Here is a 25,281-nt window from a genome sequence, read left to right as displayed (position 1 = left end):
TTTTAGCCTAAAAATGAGTTATTCTCCGGGTGTCTGGGTGGCTCAGTTGCTTAAACGTCCAGCTCTTGATTTCAGCTCAGATCATGATCTCAAGGCTGTGGGATTGAGCCCCCTCATCGCCTCAGGCTCAGCACTCAGCGGGGAGTCTGCTTGAGATTCTCTCCCTCTTCTTCTCCCTCTGCACCTCTCTCCGCTCATACTCCTCTCTCTCTAAAATAAACAAATCTTTTAAATACTTTATTTATTTATTTGTCATAGAGAGAAAGAGAGCACAAGCAGGGGGAGCAGCAGGCAGAGGGAGAAGCAGGCTCCCTACTGAGCAGGGAGCCCAATGCAGGACTTGATCCCAGGACCCTGGGATCATGACCTGAGCCAAAGGGAGATGCTTAACCAACTGAGCCACCCAGGCATCCCTAAACAAATCTTTTAAAAAATGAGTTATTCTCGGGGCGCCTGGGTGGCTCAGTTGATTAAGTGTCTGCCTTCAGCTCAGGTCGTGATCCCAGGGTCCTGGGATTAAGTCCCACATTGAGCTCCTTGCTCAGCAGGGTGAATCTCCCTCTGCCTGCTGGTCCCTCTGCTTGTGTTCTCTCTCTCTCACACACACAAATAAATAAATAAATAAATAAAATCTTTTAAAAAAGTCATCGAAGTTCCATTCTGAAAGGGACTTTAGGGATTAGCCAGATGATGACAGTGACGCTTGAGGTTAGAACAGTGTTTCTCAATGTTAGTGCTGTTACCATATGGGCCAGATACTTCGTTGTTGTGGGGGGCTGTCACGTGTATTGAAGGATGCTTAGCAGCAGCCCTGGCCTCCACTAGATGCCAGTAATACCCCTCCTCCAGTTGTAACAATGAGAGTGTCTGCAGTCATTGCCAACTGTCCCCTGGGGCTGGGGGAAATGGTACAAAATTGCCACTGGATGAGAACAACTGAGATAGACAAAACCTGTCTCTACTGGTGCCTGGTTCCCCAACAAGACAGGGAGATGCTGGAGGCCAAATGTGAATCTTTAATGGATATATGTGAGGACTCAGCACTTGTAGCCCCTCAGGCCAGGATGCCTGCTTTTCAGGGGCTGGTGGGTGGTGGTTGGCTCCATCTACTTCATTTAGAGGCCATGTGTGAACAAGTGCTTCCCAATGACCTTTTAAAGCAAGCATGTACAAAGTGGGTGCTCAATAAATACTTTTTGAGATGCAATTACCTGCTGGCCGCCCACCTGCAGCATCTAAAAATTATACCTAGGCAAGCAGACAAATGACTCAGAGAATGCTTCATGGTCCTGGCTCTGCAGTGCTGTTTTGGAGCCAAGCTTCTGTTCTTCTTTTTCTTCTAGAGATGGACTCTGTTCTTACTGCTGTGAAGTCTAGCAGTTCCTTATATTTGCTAGCATTTCATAGATTAGAAAGTGTTCCCACACGTATGTGATCTCCCATGATCCCCACAACAACCCTGTGTGGTCATCAGGGCAGGAACAATTATTCCATTCAGCAGGTGAAGGAAGGGACTGTCAGAAAAATTCAGGTCACACGGCTTGTGGGTGGCAAAGCAAGGAATCAATGGCTCCCCCAACTCTGAGCCTAGTGCCCTCTTCAGTTTTCAGTAAGGGATCCAAAACAGTGGAGTCCTGCAGCACCTTCCACATCTCTGTTCTGCTCAGGATAGCAACTCCAAAGGGCACGGGTCAGAGTCTTAACCTGCTGTCACTCTGATGTAGCTATTTGTACAGTCCTGATGGGAAAGTGTATACAGGGTAAGACGCATGGTGAGCTTCCTGCCATGAGAATCAAAGCCCCCAACATACCAGACCCTGCTTCCATCCTTCCCCCAGTCCTGAAAATCTTGAGATCTTCTTGGCCACTTGAAGGAAGAAGCATAAAGAAAGTTGACCTTAGTGACACCTGGGTGGCTCAGCTGGTTAAGAGTCTGCCTTTTGCTCAGGTCCTGATCCCAGGGTCCTGGGATTGAGCCCCAAGTTGGGCTCCCTGGTCAGTGGAAAGTCTGTTTATCCCTCTCCCTCTGCCCCGCCCCCCACCACTCATGCTCTCTCTCTTTCAAATAAATAAATAAAATCTTTAAAAAAAAAAAAGGGAAAAAAAAGAAAGTTCACCTTGCTTTTTTCTAAACATCATGGAAATGGACAGAACCTCCAAGCCCCAGGAGGAGCTCTGACTAGACTCTACGATTAGCATTAGTTATTAAGGAAGGCCAAAACCTTTTGTATCAGAGGGTCTGTTGGGCATTAGAAGTCTGTAAATCCATGCCCTAGGAAATTCTTTGATGCCTACAGCATTCTAGTGTGGACAAGCCTGGATGTGAGTAAGGCCTTAATAACAGTCACATGGGTATTGGCCCACAAGTAGGGAAGTCAGTGGTTATTCATGGCAAACATGGATTTTCTTAATTCCAACATTTTTCTAGTGAGGACTTGCCCACGGATACAACTTGGCCCCTTTTTTAATGGAGTGGTTTGCTTGGCTTTTCTTTGACAGAAGAAGCCAAGCTGGGCCTCATTGTCCAGGCATCCTAGGACCCCTTTTTTACTAAAGAAGATCTATGCGATAAGATGATTATTTTACTAATTGGGGTGGCTGAGAGGGAGGATTGAAACCTTGGCTACTCCAGATGGATGGGCATCTCATTCTTGAATAGTTTTATAGACAAGAAGTCTAAGAGTAAAACAATGGAGAAAAACATCCCCACAGTAATCAACTTTCTTCCAGCCTCTCAAGAAAGTTTCATAGTCAAGATAGAAAAGATCTTTCCTACTTCTCCTTTTTCAAAGCCACTCCAGAAAAACCTCATTTGGACAGGGTCCAAGTGTAAAAGTCCTGTTGTGCAATTTCTAGAGGAGAGGCCATGTGGAGTAGTGGAGGGAACCCAGGCCGGGAGTCCAAGGACTTGGCCTCTAGTCCAGGCCTTGCTGCCTATGCAGTATGTGACTTTGGTCAAGTCTCCTCACCTCTCTAAAACTCAGTCTTAGTGAAGGTAAATAGTGATGATAACACCCACCCTATGCCCCTAAGAAAGTAGTTCCAAGAATCAAATAAAGTAACAATTGTGAACACTTTGAAAATCACCATTGAAGGTGATGTGGCAGAAGGAAGGAATCAGATCTGTGTTGCAGGTCCTTAATAAGCATCTTCTCACAATAAGCATCATCTTAGTAAAACTGACTATTCCCTGGGAAAAGCTTGAGGCTACAACAAAAGATTTAGGTTGTAATCAGTTACTACTAACTTACTCTGTGGTTTAGGCAAATAACTACCTCTCTGTGTCTCAGTTTCTTCATCCATAAAATAGGGATGGTAATACCTCCCTCATTTTTTCATATTTGGAAAATTGAAATAATAGTTGCCCTATTTTCTTCCCCTATAAATTGGTGATGATAGGGGCGCCTGGGTGGCTCAGTCGGTTAAGTGTCTGACTTTGGCTCCGGTCATGATCTCAGAGTCCTGGGATGGAGCCCCGCATTGGGCTCCCCGCTCCCTGGGGAGTCTGCTTGTCCCTCTGCTCCTCCTCCCCACCCCCCACTCATATTCTGTCTCTCTCAAATAAAAAAAATCTTAAAAAAAAATTGGAGATGGTAATAATAACCAGATTACTCTCTTCAGCAGTGAAATAAATGGATTGCTTTATTCATTTGCCTACAATACATACTTGACATACTTCATAGGATTTGGAGGTTCCAAAGAAACACTTATATTGCTCCGTGGAGATAAGCTCTAGTTGGATGTCTGACATCATTCATTCAGTAAACATTTATCGAGTGTCTACTGTGTGACACTTTGCAGGTGAAGGGAAGCAATAGAGTCCCTGCTGTCATGAATCTTATAAGTCCAGTGGGAGAGAGAAATAGTAATCAAATAATCACACTAAGATTGTAGATAGTAGGCATTACTTTTGAGTAAATGTAATGTGAATGTTCTTTCGGCTATGTGTGACATTCCTCCCCCGGCAGAAGCTCCAGAGTCCACTAAGGTGGAGGAAATGTTATCTGATTCTGGTTTTCTAGGTAGCAGCTTCCTAGAATCAGAGAGAGACATTCCTCTCCTTCCTGTTCTGTAGCCCTCTTGTTTTGGCTAGGATTTTATATATATATATATATATATATATATATATATTACCTTATTAATTTTAGTTTGGTCAAAATTAAGATTGCAGGGCGAGGGGTAGAAACCAATTTTTATAAAATGAAGATTCTTGTCCCAATGTCAGCCTATTACAAACCTCACCATCACTCCAGCAGCTCCACGGAAGGACATATTATGGAGAATAAGGGGAGGCAGTAAGTGATCAGACCCTGCAAATGGCTGTTGGTGTTGCACATCCCATCTTCCAGCAGCTGCCTCCACCTGCAGTGAGGAAAGGAGCACACACTCTGGAAATGCCAGAACAAAAGCTGGAGAACAGAAGTGCTTCTTGATCCCCACTGTGGTATTTGTTTTCCAAGAATCCTTAGTGGAACACTGACACTTCATTCCTGAGAAGACAGGATCTCTTCAATGACATTCACCCCTACTTCCTCCCTGTGACAGCCGTTCCTGGCTCCGAGAAATACCTAGCTGTTTCCCCACCACCTCCCTTTTCAGTACCTTGCAGACCAAAGTCAAACCTTGTTTTTCTCCTACATTGATCGTTTTTCTAACCCCTTGAACTAGTTTTATAATCTAGGTGTGTTACTCTCTTCATGGCTGCCTTTGAAATGCCCTACAAATTACTCTTCTGATAAATTCCTGCTAGACAAGGAGTTTATTATCACCTTTTGCACTGTTAGCAACCTCGTCTCCAGTTCTCAGCTTCTGGCACTTGGTATCTTCCAGGGGACAGCAGCACGTTTCGCTTGGCAGGTTAAGGGTCACCTGCCAGGGTAACTGTGTCCTGAGTCCTGGCACACCACCAGAAGGCCTCATAGTCTCCAGTAGCCCAACCTTCATGCAAAGCACACATGGAGACTGGTGGAGGAAAGAGGGCGGCTGAAATAGGTCCTCTTGTTCCTATCATAGGACTTTAAATAAATGTACAAGAAAAGGAAAAACCTTTAAGAACTGGTGGGGCCCAGAATCTCATTTTTCTCTCTCTCTTTGCCTGATGTTTAGATCACAAAGTTGAACGTGAGGGGTTGTTTCTTCCTTTATCATCTCTATATGCAGCCCAGGTCTGGTGGGATAGACTACCTGCATAGAAGGAAGGCAAGTTTGAGACAAGTGTGCTTCCTTTCCGGCTGCATCCAGCCGCAGATCCTGTATGTCAGTCTCATGGTTGCCGCTCTTCCTCCTGCCTAGACCGCTTCCCTCTCCCGTTCGTTATCTCACGCTGCAGTTTTTTTAGTGTGAAAAGCTTATTCTGTATCCCAGAGGAATAAAATGTGTTGCTTTTAGAAGGTGAATAGTCTCTTCTTGTCCCCTTTGACCGAAATAACTGATGCATGGCCTGGGATTAAATACCAAATTTTGATTTAGAAGTAAAAGTTTCAGGACTGGATTGAGGTTGAGTTATGCAAGTTGAGATCGGAAAGTCATTTTGAAAGTTGAGTGTAAATCCTCTATCCTGCATTTTGTTCAGCCCAGGTCTGGTTCCAAACCCCTTAAGAGAGGCGGTGGGAATTTAAGATGTCCTCAGAACACTGTCAAACCAAGCTGGCCTCATAATACTCCCGTTCTGCATTTCCACCTGGATCCATTTAGTCTCTGCTTCTTCCCTCAGACTTTTCGTAGTACAGCTGGGTGCTCTGATCACCACCTTGAATTACAGAAAGTAGAGGAAAGCTTGGGAAGGAACATGTCAGGAGCTGCCCCCACTGTCTTACTCCTCCCCTGCCCAACACACCCGTCCCAATAGCCAACCATTCAGTCCTTGCTGCCAGCCTCATCTCTCAGGAGAAAGCCAGCCTCTTGCACACAGAAGCAGAAATAGATTAGTGGAAAGCGCGCTGGATTAAGCATCAGGAGACTGACTTCTAGATCCAATTTTACCCATCAGTAGCTGTGGAATTTGGAAAAAGCATTTAACCCCTCTGTATCTTAGCCTCTTTGCAAAACAGAGAGAGAAATACCTGTTCCTCCTCCTCTTCCCGTACTTTGTAAGGTGGTTGTGAGAGTCACATGAAGCAATGGAGGGGACGACCTTTCAAGAATATAGTGCTAAACCTTTGCATGTATTGCACTTCTACAAACCATTTTGTAGGACTAGGGCTGTTTTTATAGGGTTATTTCATGTTCCTCATCAAGGGTGGGGCTGTCCTGTCTGGGGTGAAAGCCAGCCTCCAGGAGTGCTGTCGATGCTCATAGGTCTTAAAAACCCCCAGTCATGGGGTATGACCACAATCTATCCAAAACGTATTGCCCTGAGGCTTACTTTTGAAGCTTTCTACCCTGCAGACTGTCTCTGAGAACAGCCTGCTTTTCCAGTCCTGCCATTTCCAGTTAGTCTTAAGACCTTTGTTACCTCGGGTGGACCATGGTACAGCCCAGTGAGAGGGTCTTAAGGTTCAATACCCCAGCCACCGCTTACTACCATGTGGACTTGGGCAATACACTTGGTATCACTAAGACTCAGTTTCCTCCTCTGTAAAATGGGAGAAATGATATCTGACCCTGTAGAGGTGTCCTGAGGACTAAAGGAGACATGTAAATTATTACTAGACACACCTGCCTGAGGTGATTTATGCATTCCAAAGGCATTTTAGAATCAAACCAGAGATGAGACCACTCCTGTGAATGCCAGTCCTGTCAATTGTGCTGACTCCACTGTCTCCCCCGGCAACCTTGGTGCCTCATGCAGGGAACATCATTGGCTCTGGAATCTTCGTCTCGCCGAAAGGTGTGCTGGAAAACGCCGGCTCTGTGGGCCTCGCTCTCATTGTCTGGATTGTGACTGGTGTCATCACAGCCGTGGGAGCCCTGTGCTATGCTGAGCTTGGGGTCACCATCCCCAAATCTGGAGGTGACTACTCCTACGTCAAGGACATCTTTGGAGGACTGGCTGGGTAAGAGGATCTGTGGAGGCCTGGGTGGTCTAGAAGCTGAGGCCAGTGGTTTCCGGTGTGCCAAGGAGAGCTAGAGAATAGGATTCCTCTTTGCCTCCCTGTCATGGTTGTTAGTGTAGCTATGTGTCCCCTTGATTCTCCTGAGGGTGGCAGAAGAAACAGGTTATACTTTTTACCTCTCTGTTGATCTCAGTGGGCAAGATTCTATGGGTGACAGCAAACAGAACTTTATGACAACTCTGACCATAGACTCTCAGGGAAAGCATATCACAAAACAAAGCCCTCTTATCTTGACAAATCAGAGTGACCACCTAAGAAACAGGGTACCCTCTTCTCACATGACCAAGGATGATACCTTCCTGCAGGGCCAGGCCCTGATCTTGAGTTTCCTCAGCCTCTGCGGCCCTGCGACTGAGGAGCTGAGACCTCACCAAGGGGCCAAGGATGTGGAGGGCACTTCCCCCTCACAACCCCACTCAGTGCTGCCCCTGGCAGTTGCTGAAGTGGCCACACCTTAAGCATGTCCTGGCTGTCAGAATTCTTGGGTTGCCAATTTTATTTTCCACCGCTGGAAGTTGGGGGCCAGAGCATAGGGAAGGGATGGTAAAAGGAGAGGAGGGAGAGAAGGAATGCCAAGACATGTGTCATACTAGTAGACACTTCGTCCCTCATCGTCAAACCACTGTATTGTCATTGCAGAGGGCCGGCTGTTTGGTTGAGCAGGGGCTGGGCTGCTCAGCATCCCGGAAAAAAAAAAGAGCAAACGCACCCCTTTAGCCCACCCACCTCTCCTAACGCCGCCCAGTGACATGCCCAGGCTTCCCCCCATGACTCATGAATCCCTGCCATGCATGTTGGCGGGGGTGGGGGTCTCCGCAGCTGTCTTGGGTCAAGTTCTGTCCTGTTCCCCCTTCAGGTTCCTGAGGCTATGGATTGCGGTGCTGGTGATCTACCCCACCAACCAGGCTGTTATCGCCCTCACCTTCTCCAACTATGTGCTGCAGCCGCTCTTCCCCACCTGCTTCCCCCCAGAGTCTGGCCTTCGACTCCTGGCTGCCATCTGCTTATGTAAGTGCCATCTGGGCCTTGCTCTCAGGATGGCCTTTTTTGGCCTTCCTGGCGGTCCCATCTCTCCAATTCTCCTCCCTCTCCCTCTTTTCTTTCCTTCCCTCCTTTATTTTTCCCCCATTACTTTCCTACATGGGTGCTTGGATGAATTGATTCTGAATAATTAGCTGGTGTTAAAAAAAAAAAAGAAGAAGAAGAGGAAGAAATGCTCTGGATAGGTAGCTACTCAGAGGCACAGTAATTTTCACCAGAAGGCTCTTTACATCACACACAGCACTTTCATCTATTCTATCTGATCTGAGCCTCATGACAAATCCATGAGGTAAGCAGGGCCAGTATTATCACTTTTCTAGAGCAGATAAGGAAAGGAGCCAGGCAAGTGACATACCCAAGGTGGCAGGCCCTGAGTGGAGCCCAGGTCTCCTGATTCCTTCTCTTTCCAGCACGTACATACAGCGTACACTGTGCTGGAGGCTCCCTGCTGCTCGCAGGAAGATTTTTCTGGCTTCGTCCACCTCTACCTCAACCTGCCAGCTCACATCTTAAAACTCTTTGGGAGGAGAGTGTAAAGCTGTGAGTTGGGAGAAAATAATGCATTGTCTGTGGTCCCCACCCCGCTTGATACGTTTCCTGCCTAACTGGGGAGAAAAACTATACAGACAGGTTCTGTGGTGAGAAGTCAGTTGCAGTAAAAATTCAGAGAAGGGGGAAGGATGTCTGTGAGCTGGAATAGGTTAGAGATTTGTTGTAGAGAAGTTCTGCAACTCGTATTTTTAGGAATTCTCAGGGATCTCAGTGGATTGGGGTATTTTATATCTTTAAACCAAAAACTAATTTCTTTTTTTTTTTAGATTTATTTCTTTATTTTGGGGGGGAGGGGCAGACAAGCAGACTCCCTGCTGAGTGGGGAGGCTCACAAGGGGCTGGATCCCAGGACCCTGAGTTCATGACCTGAGCCGAAATCAAGAGTTGGACACTTTTTTTTTTTTTTTAATTTTACCTATCTTTTCTTTCTTTTTTTTTTTTTTTTTAAGATTTTATTTATTTATTCGACAGAGACAGAGACAGCCAGCGAGAGAGGGAACACAAGCAGGGGGAGTGGGAGAGGAAGAAGCAGGCTCATAGTGAAGGAGCCTGATGTGGGGCTCGATCCCATAACGCCGGGATCACGCCCTGAGCCGAAGGCAGGTGCTTAACCACTGTGCCACCCAGGCGCCCCAAGAGTTGGACACTTAACCGACTGAGCCCTCCAGGCGCCCCCCACAAAACTAATTTCTAAAGTAAATATTTGGATTTTTTTCAAAGGCTCCACTTTTGGAGTTAACATGATCCCTGCCCTACCATACCTTTCAACACACATACACTTAGCTGAGGGCAGTGACCATCCAGGCCACACCCTTTCCCAGGTCTTCTTTCCTTCTGTCATGCTGGTGGGAGGGGGGGGAGGGGTCACTTGCCCACCCCAAAGTGTCTCACAGGGCAGCCAGCTGGGATCCAAGGAGTAGTCTCCTTGGCAAGTGTGACCTCTTTGGCAATGATATTCAGCTCTGGGGTAGACCCCTGCCATCCAGACAGGTGGTGCTATGGGGCCAAGAGACTTGTTTGGGCTGTATTCCTTGTGCTCTGTCAGTCCTGCTTATGGCCCTGGAGGCAAAGGAATGTGGGCTCCAGAACCAGATTGCCTGAGGCTGTATCTCTGCACCACTTTCTAATTGTGGCAAGGGCTTGGCAGAGTTCTGCACCCCACCCCACTGTGAGATGCAGGTTGTAATCCTGCCTGCACAGGAGGTCATGGTTGCAAGGATTGCATGAAACAACATAGGGTCTTAGCACAGGGTCATGTAGTCACTGAGGGTGGTCACTGAGGGTAGTCACTCAGTCCTTGCTTGCTAGCTGGATCCAGAGCTGGGAGGGAGAGGTGTGGGGAGGGGCGTGGGAATGCAGGAAGAGTTGCTGTTTCTGCCATCAGCCAGGTTAATGAGGGTGGGAAGGGGGACCCTGTAAGTGCTGGCCACTGCTATTTCAGTGTCTCGTGCATGCAGACTCGGCTTCCGTTTTCCTGCTGATACTGCTGAAGTGGCTCAGACAAGAGGCCACCCTTACTCTCCAATGAGAAATTAAGAACCCCAAGACTGGTCACCAAGGAGAGAAACCAGGCCATAGGGTAGAGTTCCCTGGACAGCTGACCCTACAACTTCCTTTGCCTTCCCCCAACCTGCCAAGGGTAGGTGAGCCCTGTGCAAAGACCCTCTATAGTAATACACCCCCATAGATGTCCCCTCAGGACAGGAGATTAGGACTGTCTCCTGCCTCTGCAGAAAGACGGGTTTGTATGCTGTCCCCTCTACAGCCCACCTCTCACCTTGACACTGCTAGCACCAAGCGAGGGAGGAATTTAGAACCTCTGATGACGGGGCGCCTGGGTGGCTCAGGGGCGCCTGGGTGGTTCAGTCGTTAAGCGTCTGCCTTCGGCTCAGGGCGTGATCCCGGCATTCTGGGATTGAGCCCCACATCAGGCTCCTATGCTGGGAGCCTGCTTCTTCCTCTCCCACTCCCCCTGCCTGTGTTCCCTCTCTCACTGGCTCTCTCTCTCTGTCAAATAAATAAATAAAAAGCTTTAAAAAAGAAAAAAAAAAGAACCTCTGATGACAACATGACAAAGTCCTCTCCTCTCCAAATTCCTGCCATCCAAGGTTCAATAAAGCTTATCTGGCTTGTCCTCTGCCTCCTGAGTAGAACTGCAAGGAGGTTATCTCAAACTTAACGTTGGTCAGTCCTGTCCTCCAGAGACAGGAATTTTTCAGTGCCCTTGACATAGGTATTCAAGTATTTTTTCACCTTCGTCAGGAGAAAAATCTTCCTAAACCCAAACTTATTTCTTCTTATTCCTTTTGGAGGGATTGAAAAACAGCTCCTCACCTCAGCCCATGTGCCACTCCCTTCCCCCCAGACATGAAGGCCATGTGGAGCCCACGACCCCTCTCCCTGCAGGGGTGTAGGTGCGGATGTAGCCACATGCTCACATTTTCTCACCAAAAACTCCCAGCTGCTTCGTGTCTGTGCAAAGAAAGGTTCTGTTTTCTGGTTGTTGAATACTTTTTTTTTTTTTTTGGAACCCATTTTACAGGCCCCTCAAATTATCTCTTAAGGTGTCCAGTGAAGGGGCGCCTGGGTGGCTCAGTCAGTTCAGCGTCTGCCTTCGGCTCAGGTCATGATCCCAGTATCCTGGGATGGAGCCCCTCATCGGGCTCCCTGCTCAGCGGGGAGCCTGCTTCTCCCTCTCCCTCTGCCCCTCCTTGCTACCCCCCACCCCCTCACCCCCACTCATGCTCTATCGCTCTCACTCTCAGATAAATAAATAAAATCTTTAAAAAAAGTAAAAAGGTATCCAGTGAAATAGGAACCAAACAGTCTGGAAGGCTTGATGGGTGCTACTTCCCATTTTTAAATGCTGTTACCTTTTTTTCCAGCCACCCTGTCCTCTTAGCAGGTGCCAGGCCAGCCGGCTGTGTGAAAATAGGCCTGGTGTTCTTTGGCAGAAGAGCCAAGAGTGGCCCAGTCCAGCTATATTTTTGAGAGAACCAGTGGAGAGCTTGGGCTTTTCTGAATGTATTTAAGCCAGAAGCTCTGCTTTCTGCTGTGTCATTTTGGCATGCCGAGGACAGGCGCGACCCACTGTCCCACTGTCGGATGAGAGGTTTTGAGGGAAAGGCCACCCTCTGTGGAGAGGTCACTGGTGTGTCATGGAGGGAGCTGGAGGACAGGGCGGGGAGCCCAGCAGGGAGAGCTGTGTGGCAAAGCCCCTGCCTGGCGTTGGCTGTGGGAGGGAGGAGATGAGGTCAAGTCTGGTTCTGTGGTGGGGCCCGAATACATCCGATGAAAGATAGTGGTGGGACAGCCAAATGGGGTGGAGAGGTGGAAAGAACCTGCTGGAACTGGCTTGCCTGCAAGGAGCCTTGGGGGGAGGGAGAAGGAACTGCAGATTGGGACCTGCTTATGCAACTGCAGCTGCCACTTTGAGTTACTCTATTATGTAGGTCAAAGCTGATTAGTCACTGCTGAGTCAGCAGAATAGCCCTAGCCACCAGGCAGTAAAAAAAGAATGTATTTTACATTTTAATTAAATGAAAAGCTTTCTCCCTTCTCCAGAGCAAGCATATTAGTGGGAGGAGGGACTGAGGAAAGAGGGGAATAGGAGGTGTTGAAACTTGGTTTTGGTGCCTTCCTCTGTGATTTGCTTGGAGTGTTTCTTTTCTTTCTTTCCCTTTTTACTACTTTGTAAATAAATGACTATATTGTTAGGTCAAAGATTCAAGTAATATATAAAGAGAGCCAACTGTGAAAGCTTCCCCTTATCTTCACCCCTCTCCCCTGCCCAGTAGCCCTGCTAACAGTGGATGGGTATCTTTCCAGTTCTAAAGAAAATGCATCCCTCCATGTGTGTGTCTGGGCATATACATATGGGTAGGTTATTTCTGCAGCTTACTGTTTTATCATTTAGCTATATCTTTTGGCTACTTCCTGAGTTTCTAGTTGTAAACAGAGTGGTCCCAGTGAAACTGAAGGAGCGTCCGGTGTTCTGGGGTCCCCCATTTGTGCTTCTTGCCCCCTTACTCTGGGTTTTCCTTCAGGATCTATTTGTCTCCCTGTCCTTGGGGCTGGGCCACCTTTCGCTCAGGCACCTCCTGGCCTCCTTCCTCTCTTCGGGGTCTGGGGTCATGTCCGGGATCTGAGGTAGAATTTTTTTCTTCTCATTCAAGTCTCCTCTTTCCCCTGAATGCCTGTACTAAAGAAGCTCCTTCTTTTCTCCCCCTGAGGGTATAAGAGTGCCCTGCATGCATTTCACAAGTAAAAAAAAAAAAAAAAAAAAAAAACTTCTTATCTTGTTTTCTATCTTTCTACTAAGATTCCTAAGAGGCTGGTTTTTTAGGGCTTCAGATTACTCCTCCTCCTTTTTCTTCTTTTTTTCCTTCTTCTTTTTCTCCTCCTTCTCCTTTTTCTTCTCCCTTGAGCACTTTCGAAGGGAAAGGACTTTACTGTATATATGACTTTTAACCCTGAGTTGCTCTGCAATTCCTCTGTGGAAAGTTCCCAGGTCCGTGATTCAGGATGCTATGATCGATAAACCTGTGTGTTGTTTTGCAAGTCTCTTGCAAATTAATCCCTTGACATCAGAGGATTCTAGTCTTTCCTAACTTCTCTAAGTCCCTTAATCTCGGTTCATTTTCCTTTGAGGTTTCACATTCTCTAGCCCCAAATTTATCACCATGCACTAAACCTGTTGCTTCAGATGCCTGAGCAGCAATGCCTTCTTGCCCTCCTTAGCCCCCAGATTTCTTTGGGTGTCTCATAATCCTCGTATATATGAATCCGGACAAACATAGACCACCTACATTTGATTCCCATACATCCAAATCATCTCCTTCTCTGTACATCTTCTAGCTAGCCAGCATTTAAAATCTAAACACAATTGACCCTTGAATAATGCAGCAGTTAGGGGCGCTGACTCCCTGCACAATTGAAAATCCACATACAACTTTTGACTCCCCCAAAACTTAACTACTCTTAGCCTACTATACTGGAAGCCTTACCAAAAACATAAGCAGCCGATTAACACGTATTTTATATGTTGTATGTATTATATATACCATATTCTTACAATGAAGTAAGCTAAAAGTATTATTAAGAAAATCATAAGGAAGAGGGGCGTCTGGGTGGCGCAGTCATTAAGCGGCTGCCCTCGGCTCAGGGCGTGATCCCGGAGTCCTGGGATTGAGCCCCATGTCAGGCTCTTCTGCTGGGAGCCTGCTTCTTCCTCTCCCACTCCCCCTGCTTGTGTTCCCTCTCTCGCTGGCTGTCTCTCTCTGTCAAATAAGTAAATAAAATCTTAAAAAAAAAAAAGAAAATCATAAGGAAGAGAAAATACTTTTATAGTACTGTACTGTAGAAAATCCACATATAAGTAGACCTGGTCAGTTCAAACCCATGTTGTCCAAGGGTCAACTGCATATTGAAAAATCTCTTAATTTTTTACTGAGTGGTCAGTTTGACTAAAACCCCATTTTTCATTTTTATGATTCATAAAGACTAAAGTTATTTTGTAAGTGGCTTCCCAAGGAAAAAAGAAAGAAACTGCAAGTCTATCAGTTAATCGCCAGATTGAGCTCCTACATTGAGTGGAGATAAGGCATTATTTATACAGAGTTTGGGAAGAGATTAAAGGCTAATGAAGAGATTGGTGTGCAAACAAATAATTACAATACAATGTGATGACAAAAGTGTTTGCAACACAGAGAAAGGTGCTTCAAAGTTGGGAGAGGAATGCTAGGGAAGGCTCCCAGATTGAGCCAAATCTTGCAAGGTAAATAGGTGGCTCTTGATAGGCATGAAATAGAACAGCCAGGTAGAGGAAAGGACACAAGCAAGACCTAGCGTCAAGACAGAAATGACCTGTTGGAGAAAAGCAAGTACTTTTGTGTGGAAAGCCCAGGAGAGTGACAGGAGATGAGGCTGAACAGGTGAGCAGAAGCCAGGTCTGGAAGGGTCCCATATATCATACAGGAGAGAGTAGGCCTCCTCCAAGACTCGGGAACCACTGGAGGATTTTGAGCAGAGGAGTAACATGATTAGGTTCACATCTGAGTGAAAAGAAGACTGTGACACTTAAAGCAGTGAGATGAGTTAGCAGGCTAAGCATTTGTGCAGGCCAGAGAAGTCCTGGCCTGAAATAAAAACAAAGTTACAAGGTGACAAAAACAAGATTTCAGAGTAGAATCAGCTGGACATGGTGATTGAGAGAGCAGTCTAGTTTATCTAGTATAAATCAAAATGAAACATCTCAACTGTCTAGCATTTACCATGAGCAGTCACAATGTGTTCTGCATTTCTGCCTTCCACTTCCCCCGCAAAGCCCCGGGGAGTCCTTAGCAAGTCTTTGGTTGGAAGTCTTCCTCAAGGTGGTCACCTCAGGTTCCTGTTCCAAAGCCTGCTGTAGAGTAGTACAGCTTAGAAAGGGGTTGAGACTCTTGGGATGCATTATATAAACGAGAATCTCAACACTTCGTTCATTCAACAAACATTTATTAAGTGCCCGTGATGTGCTAGATACTGTTTTTGGCACAGGAGATATAACAGTGAACCAAAAAACCCTCATTCTCATTTGCAGCAGCAGCAGGAAATGAAGCCTTAATCAGCATCTACTGAGTCTAGTCTTCTAGGTGCCACACAGGATGCAGAATCATTCGATCATTATCAAGTATCTGAGTGTCTGCTCCAGGAACTGTGTTAGGTATGAGGATACGTAGTCCCTGCACTAAGGAACCCATCTTCCACTGGATGATTCTGACAAGTACACAGGGCATTTCAGTTCTAAGTGGTAAATCCCCCAAGAGGACAATATCCAGACAGAGCTAAATATAACAGAAATGGGGGTAGGGACTGTGGTTGAGGAAAATCTTGGAGAAAATTACATATAAGTTGAGGAAAGTCTAGTTGGAGATAGCCAGACAGTATCCAGCGTGGAGAGGAAGATGGAATGGGATGGGGTGGGGAGAATGTTACAGCCGGCATTAACATGTGCCAATGTCTGGGGACAAGAAAGAACATGGCCCCCTGGGGGAACTCCAGGTAGTTCGGTATAGCCACAGCATAGACTAGAAGGTAGGAGATATAGATAGAGGTGAAGAGCCAGCCATGAAAGGGCTTTATGGGCAATGCTGGAGAGATTGGATTTTACCCTAAGAGCAATGGGAAGGCATTTTTAAAGGGTTTCTTTTTTTTTTTTTAAGATTTTTTTTTTTTAAGATTTTATTTATTTATTCGACAAAGATAGAGACAGCCAGAGAGATAGGGAACAGAAGCAGGGGGAGTGGGAGAGGAAGAAGCAGGCTCATAGCGGAGGAGCCTGATGTGGGGCTCGATCCCATAACGCCGGGATCACGCCCTGAGCCGAAGGCAGACGCTTAACCGCTGTGCCACCCAGGCGCCCCTTTTTATTTTTATTTTTTTAAGATTTTATTTATTTATTTAACAGGGAGAGAGACAGCCAGCGAGAGAGGGAACACAAGCAGGCGGAGTGGGAGAGGAAGAAGCAGGCTCCCAGCAGAGCATGGGGCCCCATGTGGGGCTCGATCCCAGGACCCTGGGATCACACCCTGAGCCGAAGGCAGACACTTAACAACTGAGCCACCCAGGCGCCCCAATTAAAGGGTTTCAAACAGATAATTGATGTAATCATATTTACAATTTAGAAGACTCGTGGCTGCAAGGGTAAAGGATGAATTGGAGAGGGGAATAAGTTCAGAGACACGGAGACCAGGTACAGTGTGGTTACAGATATCCAGGATAGGGACGACAATGATGTGAATCCAGGGATGGAGCTGTGGAAATATACAGAAATAGATGTATTTGGCATTTACAAGGTAGAAATGGCAGGACCTGGTGATTAGGGTGATTAGGGAGTCAAGGATGGCACATTCGTGTTGGAATGTAGGTGAAATAAATCAAGGACAACACTGGATCATATTTTAATGCCTTGTCATTGGTGTGGTTCATAGTCAGTTGAGTTGGCCCCCAGCCTTCGCAACCCTTCCCATTCACTCTCAATTCTCAAGATCTGGTGCTGGGACTTGGAGAAGGCAGTCCAGGTGCTTTTGGCCTCCATGCCTGTAATGGCAGAGTGACCACCTGCTCTTCAGTGCCATTTGACCTCCTCCCTGCCCTATATGGCCTCTGGAGTATTCCTCGTGCCTATAGCCCTGGGAGTGAAGGCGTTTTTGTTATCCTCATTTTACATTTCCATAAGAGCAACCCAGTCTTGAGCTCTAAGAAGAACAAACCGTCGGTAAGTGCTTTATAGTTTATTTTTAATAGTAAACAGTTATAAATATCACAATGAATTCTAGAGTTTTATGGAGGTCTTCTTCTCTAGAGATGCATTGGTGATGGATGCTGCTGTCAATTGGTGTACATTGAGTTCTGTTCTCAGACCAGACTCTTTGTCCCACCAGCTACCTGAGAAGTCAGGGTCTTCTTTTTAGTTTCAGTATGCTTCAGTTGCTGGTCCAGATCATCTCCTCTTTCCTGGCTTTCCACACTGTCTCTTCTGGTCTCCAACTTTTACTCTCAGACTGGAGTTTGCTTTTCAAAGACTACACATAGCCAAGTCCTGGAAATTGGGGAATGAGGAGCTTGTTCCTGGGAATGTGTCTAGCCCTACTTGGGAGAATAATGAATGCGATTGAGGCTCCCTAAAAGAGAGTTTTCTAGTAGTTCAGCTTCCACCAGGAAGGAAATAACTCGCTAACTTTCTCGAACCAGTAGAAGATTAAATTCTCCCCCATCCTTTTGTTGTTGACTCTCAAGGATCACTTTGTTTTTCCCAGAGAAGTCAGAGTCTGCGGTTTCTGAAGTTCAGCCATTAATTGTGTCTGGTGAACTTGTAAGGGTTAATGTGACACCCCAAATTTATATCACACACCCAAGAACATAAAACTCAAGACTGATGGAAGTGAGGCCTAGTGTTAAAGGGTTCTTGGGGAAAAGATGAGAGGGAAGATTTGTTTTGAGAGTTTAGTGAGTTTGGGCACTACCTGCCATTGGAATAGGGTTATAACTGAACCAGTCTTGAGAATTTTGCAGCCTGGGTCCATGTTTATACTTGTCGGTGACACTAACAGAGCCCAGGAGTTTTCCAGTCCAAGAACCAGCCAGACCTCCCAGGACCCACACCCTCTCCTCCAAGGCTGAGGATAATGGAAAATCAGGCTAGCCTTCCTGAGCTCTGTGTAGACCCCGGAGAACCCGCCCCATGAGCGGCATCTACCCTGAGAATTAGGGCGTGATATAACAGGAATCTTTCAGGCTGGTGCTGGAACAGTGAGTAGGATTAAAAGGCAGCTCCCTGAGGCGGCATGGTGCACTAGGTCTGTCTCCCCTGCTTTCCAGCTGCCTTCCATTCCCCCCACTTCCCCCAGCTCAGAGGCCATGTTTGGCTTATGCTGAAGAGAGAAATACTCAGCTCTTGGAAAATGCTGAGCTGGGAGTTAGGGCTTTCTTGGCTAAACTAAGTACCAGATGGTGATTCAGCAGAAACTCCAGGTCTAGCAACTGGCACGGAGGGGTCAGGGGAAGAAGGAAGGGGAAGAGAGAGCCGGGAAGGGGGTGGGGCAGTGTGGGTGGGAGCTTAGCAGGAAGAATGCTTCCAGATGAAAGGGGCTGGAGAAGGACAAAATGTTACTGTAACACAATAGCAAGATCTGTTTCACAGCCTCTTGTGGCTCCACAGAAGCTGGGATCAAAGCTTAGTTTATAGGGAAGGGCTCATTTGATTGATTCTGGTGTTATTGCTGTTGCTTTGTTTTGATGTTTCTGTCTTTCATCAGTCAAGTTATTTACATGTATCCTAATACAACCTTTGTTTTAGGTAGGCAACAGCTTGAGACTTTATAATGCAGCTCCTCACCCCACGAGAAAAATGTCTCGCCCTGGGCATAGCATAAGGAAGGATTCTAGGAAGCTGGCTGTGTCTCTGCATTCATACGCATTTCCCTCCAGGTCTCTTTGAGGACTCAGAGGAGGAAAGATAGTTCAGGCTGGCAGACTTGGAACCTTATCAGAGCCTTGGGTTGTGTGTGTTAGAACTCAAACGGGGTTCCGTGTTTTCTTTGCCTATCAGTGCCTTTTGGCAGCCAGCACTGGTAACCTCCTGGATCTGGAAACGGCTGAGTTTAGGCAGGCCAACCCGAAGCAGCCTTTCCACATTTAGAAACACGTGCCCAGATCCTTCCAAGAGCAGGAGGGGGAGAGGCGGCCAAGGAGCCCCATCCGGCCTATCACAGAGCCCAGTGTCGCCACACCCCCTCCTACGGGCTGGGTGCTCCTGGGGCGCTCCAGCATGGGCACCATGGACACCAGAGGGCTGGTCTGAGGGGCGTCACTTTGCCTCTTTTGTCCCAGATCTGGAGGGAGGGAGTCAGGGGGAGCTGGCAGAGCATGGCGGAAGGCGGAAGGAGGAGAAGTGCGTGCCCCAGCAAAAGGTGAGACTAAGATACCAATGCTTCTGGCAGGCAGGCCTATAACCCAGGTGAAATTTATGGCTGTTTCAGAGGGCTGGGAGCTCCATCCCAGAAAGGTGCTTATTTTGAAGTTCTGGAGAGGAACAGGGTGTTCTGATTTCTACAATGTGGCATCACAGCTTCGCTTTTCAGCAGCTGTCTGCTTAGTGCATTACATCTTTCTTTTTTCTGTCCTGGCCTTGTCTGTCTGTGCTGCTTCTCTCGATCTCTTTCCCCTCACTCGTAACGATGTGTGTTGTTCCCCCTCTTCCTTCCTCCCCGCTGTTGTTTCTCAGGCTCACTCTTTCCCTCCCTTCTTCGCTACCTGTCTTTATGGACTTTGGTAAGTCTGGGCATTTCCCCCCCTTTCTATTGACAGTTTTCTCTTATCTGAAAAGACAGGACTAGTTCTGGAAATGCTAAAGGAAAACAGACCTTTCCAAGCTGCCTCCAGCCCACTCCTGAGAAAGATGTGAGCCAGCAAGACCACGAAATCCTAAAGAAGTTCCCAGAATTTAAGAGAATATGTGGTGGTGACATTAACAAGGGGCCAGAGAAGGGAATACAAGGCAGGGAGTCAAGTCTGCCAGTGGGAAATAATTTTCTAAAGCTCTGGGAGCAACGGACATGACTCTCTTGGTCTCCCAGGGGTAGCCATCTTAGTCTTCCCCTTTTTGCCACATTGGCATCTTACTTCCTGCTGTTCTGAAAGCAAACTGGCTAGTATCTTCAGGTGACTGACTCAGGGTGGCCCTTGAGCATTGACCATGGGTACCATTGACAGGAGCAGGGTGAGAAAGAATGTGGGAATGGACAGAGGGAAAGTGAGATAATGTGTATATGATGAAAGAAAGGCTGATGTAGTGGCAGAATAAACAACTAGGAACTGGAGGGGCAGGAGGACATTAGCTGGGGTCTCATTCCACTCTCATATTAAATGAGATTCTGAGTCTCCCAGGTCATTCCTGGCTCTGATTGCTCATGAGGCTGGAAATGTGCCTCTGGGTAGTAGAGCACAGGCCTCAAACATCTCCCTCCAGTGCTGAGAGCTGTCTATAAGGAGAGCTCCGACTGGTTCATTCTTCTGAGCACTGTTCTTACAACAATCAGTCCAGCCCCCTATCCAAATGGCCCCGTCCTGGCTTTTACCCCATCGCACCAGAACGGTGTGGTCCATGAAGCAGAAGCTGGCTTGGCAAAAGGAGTGAGATTAGTTTTGGGATCCATGTAGGAAGGTGTTCACTGGTCCTCTGATGAAGGCACAGAATGACCCGTTGCCAGGCCAGTTCAGCAAGAGGCCAGGGTCCTCTGTCCAGAAGCATCAGAGCACCTGAAGACACAGACCTAGCCTGAGCTGATTGCAGACACTTAAAACCGGCCCCAGGGGCGCCTGGGTGGCACAGCGGTTGATCGTCTGCCTTTGGCTCAGGGCGTGATCCTGGCGTTGCGGGATCGAGCCCCACATCAGGCTCTTCCGCTATGAGCCTGCTTCTTCCTCTCCCACTCCCCCTGCTTGTGTTCCGTCTCTCACTGGCTGTCTCTCTCTGTCGAATAAATAAATAAAATCTTTAAAAAAAAAAAAAAAACGGCCCCAAATTCCTTCTCTAATCCATGCTTACAATTTTCTAAATGAAGACTTATTTATTTTATGCTAGCAAGTCACTGACGTTCTGTTTAAAATGGACTGGGGTGCTTAATTTTAAATTGCCGCTTTTACCTATAGTCTATAACATATTCATCTAATGTAAAGGTTCCCAAAACCTGTTGTTCCTATTCTTTCTAAAATTTGTAGTCTTTAACCTTACCTCACCTCCTGCGGGATTGGGTTGACTCCACCTGGGAAAGTCCCAGAGCGAGCTCTGTCAGGGTGCTTTTGGTGTTGTCCAAAAGCAAGATAGTGCACAGTGTGGCCACTCTACCCTTTGACTGGAGGAAGGAACTCAGTCTTAGGGCTCTTGGGTTCATCGCTTGGCTTTCCATCTTGACTTCTTTTATGGCCTGTAATTATAGCCTCTGGTCAGTAAAATGAGGAGACCCAGCAAAACCATGGGGGCAGAGAAGAAAAGAATCGTATCTGTGAGCCTCCCAGCACTAGACTCACCTTGTAAGAAGTTTGGAACTTGGGCCTCAATTTGTATGTGTATCTGGGTTGCATGTGTGGGCCTGAAGTTGTATAGAATACGGAGGAGACTGGACAAGAGCCTGGAATTGGATGAAGCAGGGATATTGGGAGTGTCTTTTCCCCCAGATTTTTCTGAGAGGAAAAGCACAGCTAGAGTTATTGGAAGGTGAGCCTGTTTACTACTGTACAGAATTAGGAAGGGAAGGAACAGGAGACAGTAACACTTCAGCTATAGGATCCAGGTGTATGGAAGACTTGGAGTGTTCTCATGTGGTATAGAAATTTGCCAACTAGGTCAGCACATAGGTGACCTCACTTTCACTGTCTACTTCTAGAGAGCCCCACCACTTCCCTCCACTCGTGTCCTGCAAGGCCTGTGGACAGGCACTCCTTTGGGGTCTTGGGGTGTGTCGCCTGGTTGCTCTTTAAAAGTTTTGCTATTTCAGAGTGTGTCACCTGCTTTCTGGAGGCTCTGGGGACAGTTATTTCCTTGCCTTTTCCAGCTTCTAGAGACCCCGTACATTCTTTAGCTCCTGGGCCCTTCCTCCATCTTCAAAGCCCACAGCCTGGCTTCTTCAAATCTTTCTTTCTCCCTCTCTGACCTCTGTTTCTGATATCATGTCTCTTTTTCTAACTCTGACCCTCTGCCCAGGTCGGTGACGGGATCTGCAGTGTCGTTGATCTGAGAAGGACTCTGCCCCTCTCTGCCAGTCTTTCAGCTTTCCCACAGGCAGGGAGCACCGAGCCCACCTCTCCTATTCAGCAGCTGAGAGGCCCTGGGCTCTGAGCAGCTCACGAGATTGCTGGGTTCTGAGTCCCCTGCTCCCGCCTGCCTGTTTTTTGTATCCCTCCCATCACCTTGACATTAAGGTGTCGCCTTGTCACCTTTTCCAACTTGGCAGATTAAGTAACCAACCCCTGACTTCAGCATCTTTTTGAAGTATCGTCTTGATAGTCTTTTCACCTTTTTTAAAAACCCAGCAAACAGAAAGGATACAAAAGAGAAAGAGGAGAAAATGCCCAAGAAATACAGATAAGCTCTAGAGAAGCAGCAACCACCCCACAGCCGATTACAACGGACAAGAACCAGAGTCTTATGTCTTCTTATTTCTTTTATCCAGCTGGGCCAAAATTATAAAATTCTCCTTTTGGTTAGGGTCTCCCCCTCCTATAGGACACACCTCTGAATCCCTTGGGCTGAGTTAGGGGCACCCACTGGCTTCCGTGAAGAGCTCTGCTGTCACCACATTGTTGTACAATCATCTTCTAGCTCACCCATCTTCCCCACTTGTGCTCTCAACTTCCTGAGGACGGGGACTTGTGTCTTGTAACTCCCCCACCTACCCGAGTGCCTAGCACAGTAGGCCCTTTGTAGATGATGGTTGGACGGACAGATGGGTGGATGGATGGATGGACGGATGAATGAAAACGCTCACATTTCAAGCTGCAGTGGCCACTGGTCCCCATCTACATGTGGCTTCCCTGAGGTCACTTTCTCAAGCATGCAGAATGCAGGGTCTGGCTGAGAAGAGAGAGGAGCCATAGCCATTAACCACAGAAAGGGGTTCTGGGTAGCAGAAGGCAGAGACAGGATGCCTGAACAGGGCAGGGGCTTGGCAAGCACCTGGCAGTGTTGCCTTCGCTCACTGACCTTTCCTCTCTGTTTGGAGGCTCAGGTTTCAGCCTGCTGTGAGGGAAGCTGTCCTGGGGTAGCAGGAGACTGAAAGTGCCCTCTTTCCCGTCGGTCACATGCTGTGATCACCCAACAGCAGGGATAAGGGTCAGATGTGAGGGCCTGCAGCCATTGTTCTAAGGAGATTAGTGTCACAGGCAAAATGTCTCCCCACCCCATTCTCGGGATTTCTCTTTTTATTCCTGAAAGATCTCTGTAAAGGTAAAAGGTTAAATATTAGTCAAGGGCTGGGTTCTTGTGAAACTGTGAAGATAAGGTCAGGTAGGACAGAAGACACCCACAGTAAGTTTATTTGACAAATTATCCCTTCCTTCAAACATCTCCCATCCCCCAGGAATATTCTGGAGCTGACTAAAGGAATCTTTTTGACTGCCTTGACAAGGTCCCTCTCCTAAAGGAGATAGATGATTTTGTGTTTTCTACCCCAGCCCACCAGGAGGTGGCCACATTCCCCCCACCTGCTGGGGGAAGAATGTCTGTGAGATGTCCTGCTCATCCCTTATTTCCCTCCAAGTACTTTCTTGTCACCTCCCCACTGTGCCCTCTCCTCCCCTTGATAGAGGATAATTTTCTTCTCTGGGATCACAAGCTGGTTCCTTATTCTGTAATCCTTACCTATCCCTGAGCCTCATGGGTTTTGTGTCCTAATCTTCTTTTCATAAATCAATCTCCTTTATCCTTAAGTCATTGCTTGTGTCTGCCTGAACTCCTGGGACCTGAGGGCCCAGCGTTGTACCTAGCAATCCTCAGGGCCCTGAGGAGAAACAGATCACAGGACCTGTTGCTTAGAGTGATCTGGGTTGGATTGTCACCAGGCATGTGATCCTGAAATCCTTTTTGAATTGAGTAAGATAAACCAAATGTGTGTTTATCAGAATGTCTCAGTCCATCTGGAACATTCGAGTATTTACAAGATGTTCTCCCTGTTCAGGCACTTAAAATCCTTCCTCTGACAACATGTTTTGGTTCTCCTTATATGACACCATTTTGGATTAACAGCTTCTTTATGAGGAGTCAAGAGTTTCTACTCTTGAAGTCAAGTTTCCTGACACTCGTTTGGCTCTGTGCAACCAACTGTGGATCGTGACCCCTTTTGATGAGATTCCTGGGGAGCAGGGGAGATTGTGGTACACATTCTACAATGTGTAGACTGAGCTGAGACTGCAGGGCTACTGTATTGGGGCATTTTCTGTATCCAAGTATTAAATATTTGTGGAGCACCTGCTATTTGCAGGCATTAGTGATGCCCTGGGATTAAAAGCATGAAAAGTCATAGTCCCTGCCCTCATAGTCTACATGGAGACAGAGAAAAAGAAACAGATCATTATAATACAAAGAAGTAGATGCCAAAATTAAATATAAACAAAGTGGCCTGAGAAAAGAGAGGAGGGACAAACTTTATTCCTCGTCTATAAAATGCAGCTGGCGTATCTTACCTGCAATGCAGCCACATTGTCAGAAATAAGTAAAATAATAAACACAGAACAGGTGACATTTGAGCTGAATCTTAAAAGACGAGAAGGAGTTTGCCAGGTAGAGATTGTGTGGGCAGAAAGGTTACAGATAGATAATAATGTCCGGTCTTTACCATGTCAAAATGGTCTCAGATTCAAGTAAGGTCAGAAATACTTGAAAAGTAAAAGCACGGTTTAAAGATCAAGTATCAATATAATTTGATCAACTGTTCAAGTGAAGTCAGAGGCCTGGCCAGAGCTTGAGAAGAAAGTCTGGTGCCTCTGCGCGTGCGACTTGTACCTTTGGAGGACTGGGTGGGGGGCGTCCTGGTCACTGTTTCATAGGCAGGGGAAGCGAGGATTTTAACTCCTTCCCTTTGTTCTCAAGGACTTCCTAAGCACCAGGAAGGTGAGAGTCCCATTCCTGCGGCACAGGCTCCCTAGGTTGGTTGGGGAGTCCCTCCCTCCTAGGGATTCAGCCTCTGAACTCTCCTCTAGCCCTTAGAAGTTCCATGTAGTTCCATGTTGTTGGGATTTCTGTGCAAGCCCTACGACTCCCAGAATAGGAGGCAGAGTTAAAAGGCCCTGTGCCACCAAAGAAGATAGAGGGGCGGTGGCAAATAAGCACATGAAAACATGCTCAACGTCATCAGTCATGAGGGAAATGCAAACTGAAACCACAGTGAGATGCCACTACACACCTATTAGCATAGCCAAGCTTTTGGAGTGGACAATACCAAATGCTGAAAGGATTCAGAGCAACAGGAACTGATCTACATTGCTGGTGGAAATGCAAACGATATAGCCACTTTGTGGGGGGTTTTGTTGTTGTTGTGGTTGTTGTTGTTTTTAAGATTATTTTTTTTGAGAGCAAGAACGAGAGAGCATAAGCTGG

The 25,281-nt window shown here is 47.0% G+C and overlaps 1 protein-coding gene across 2 annotated transcripts in view; it reads left to right on the top strand.

The window, feature by feature from the left end:
• Nucleotides 1-25,281, top strand: part of SLC7A8 (solute carrier family 7 member 8) — a 50,676-nt gene that overhangs the window by 9,402 nt on the left and 15,993 nt on the right. The window contains exons 2-3 of one of the 2 annotated variants that reach the window (XM_008710543.2): nt 6,791-6,995; nt 7,912-8,063. In XM_008710543.2, coding sequence (XP_008708765.2) covers nt 6,791-6,995; nt 7,912-8,063 — 357 coding nt within the window. Of the gene's footprint in view, nt 1-6,790; nt 6,996-7,911; nt 8,064-19,000; nt 19,100-25,281 lie in introns of those variants that run through there. The other variant, XM_040620729.1, reaches the window with a different exon arrangement.

Source organism: Ursus maritimus, unplaced genomic scaffold (genome assembly GCF_017311325.1).
Source record: "Ursus maritimus isolate PB19 unplaced genomic scaffold, ASM1731132v1 scaffold_36, whole genome shotgun sequence".
NCBI lineage: Eukaryota > Metazoa > Chordata > Mammalia > Carnivora > Ursidae > Ursus > Ursus maritimus.
Note: the sequence above shows the minus strand (reverse complement) of the source record. Positions and strands in the feature narration are given on the sequence as shown.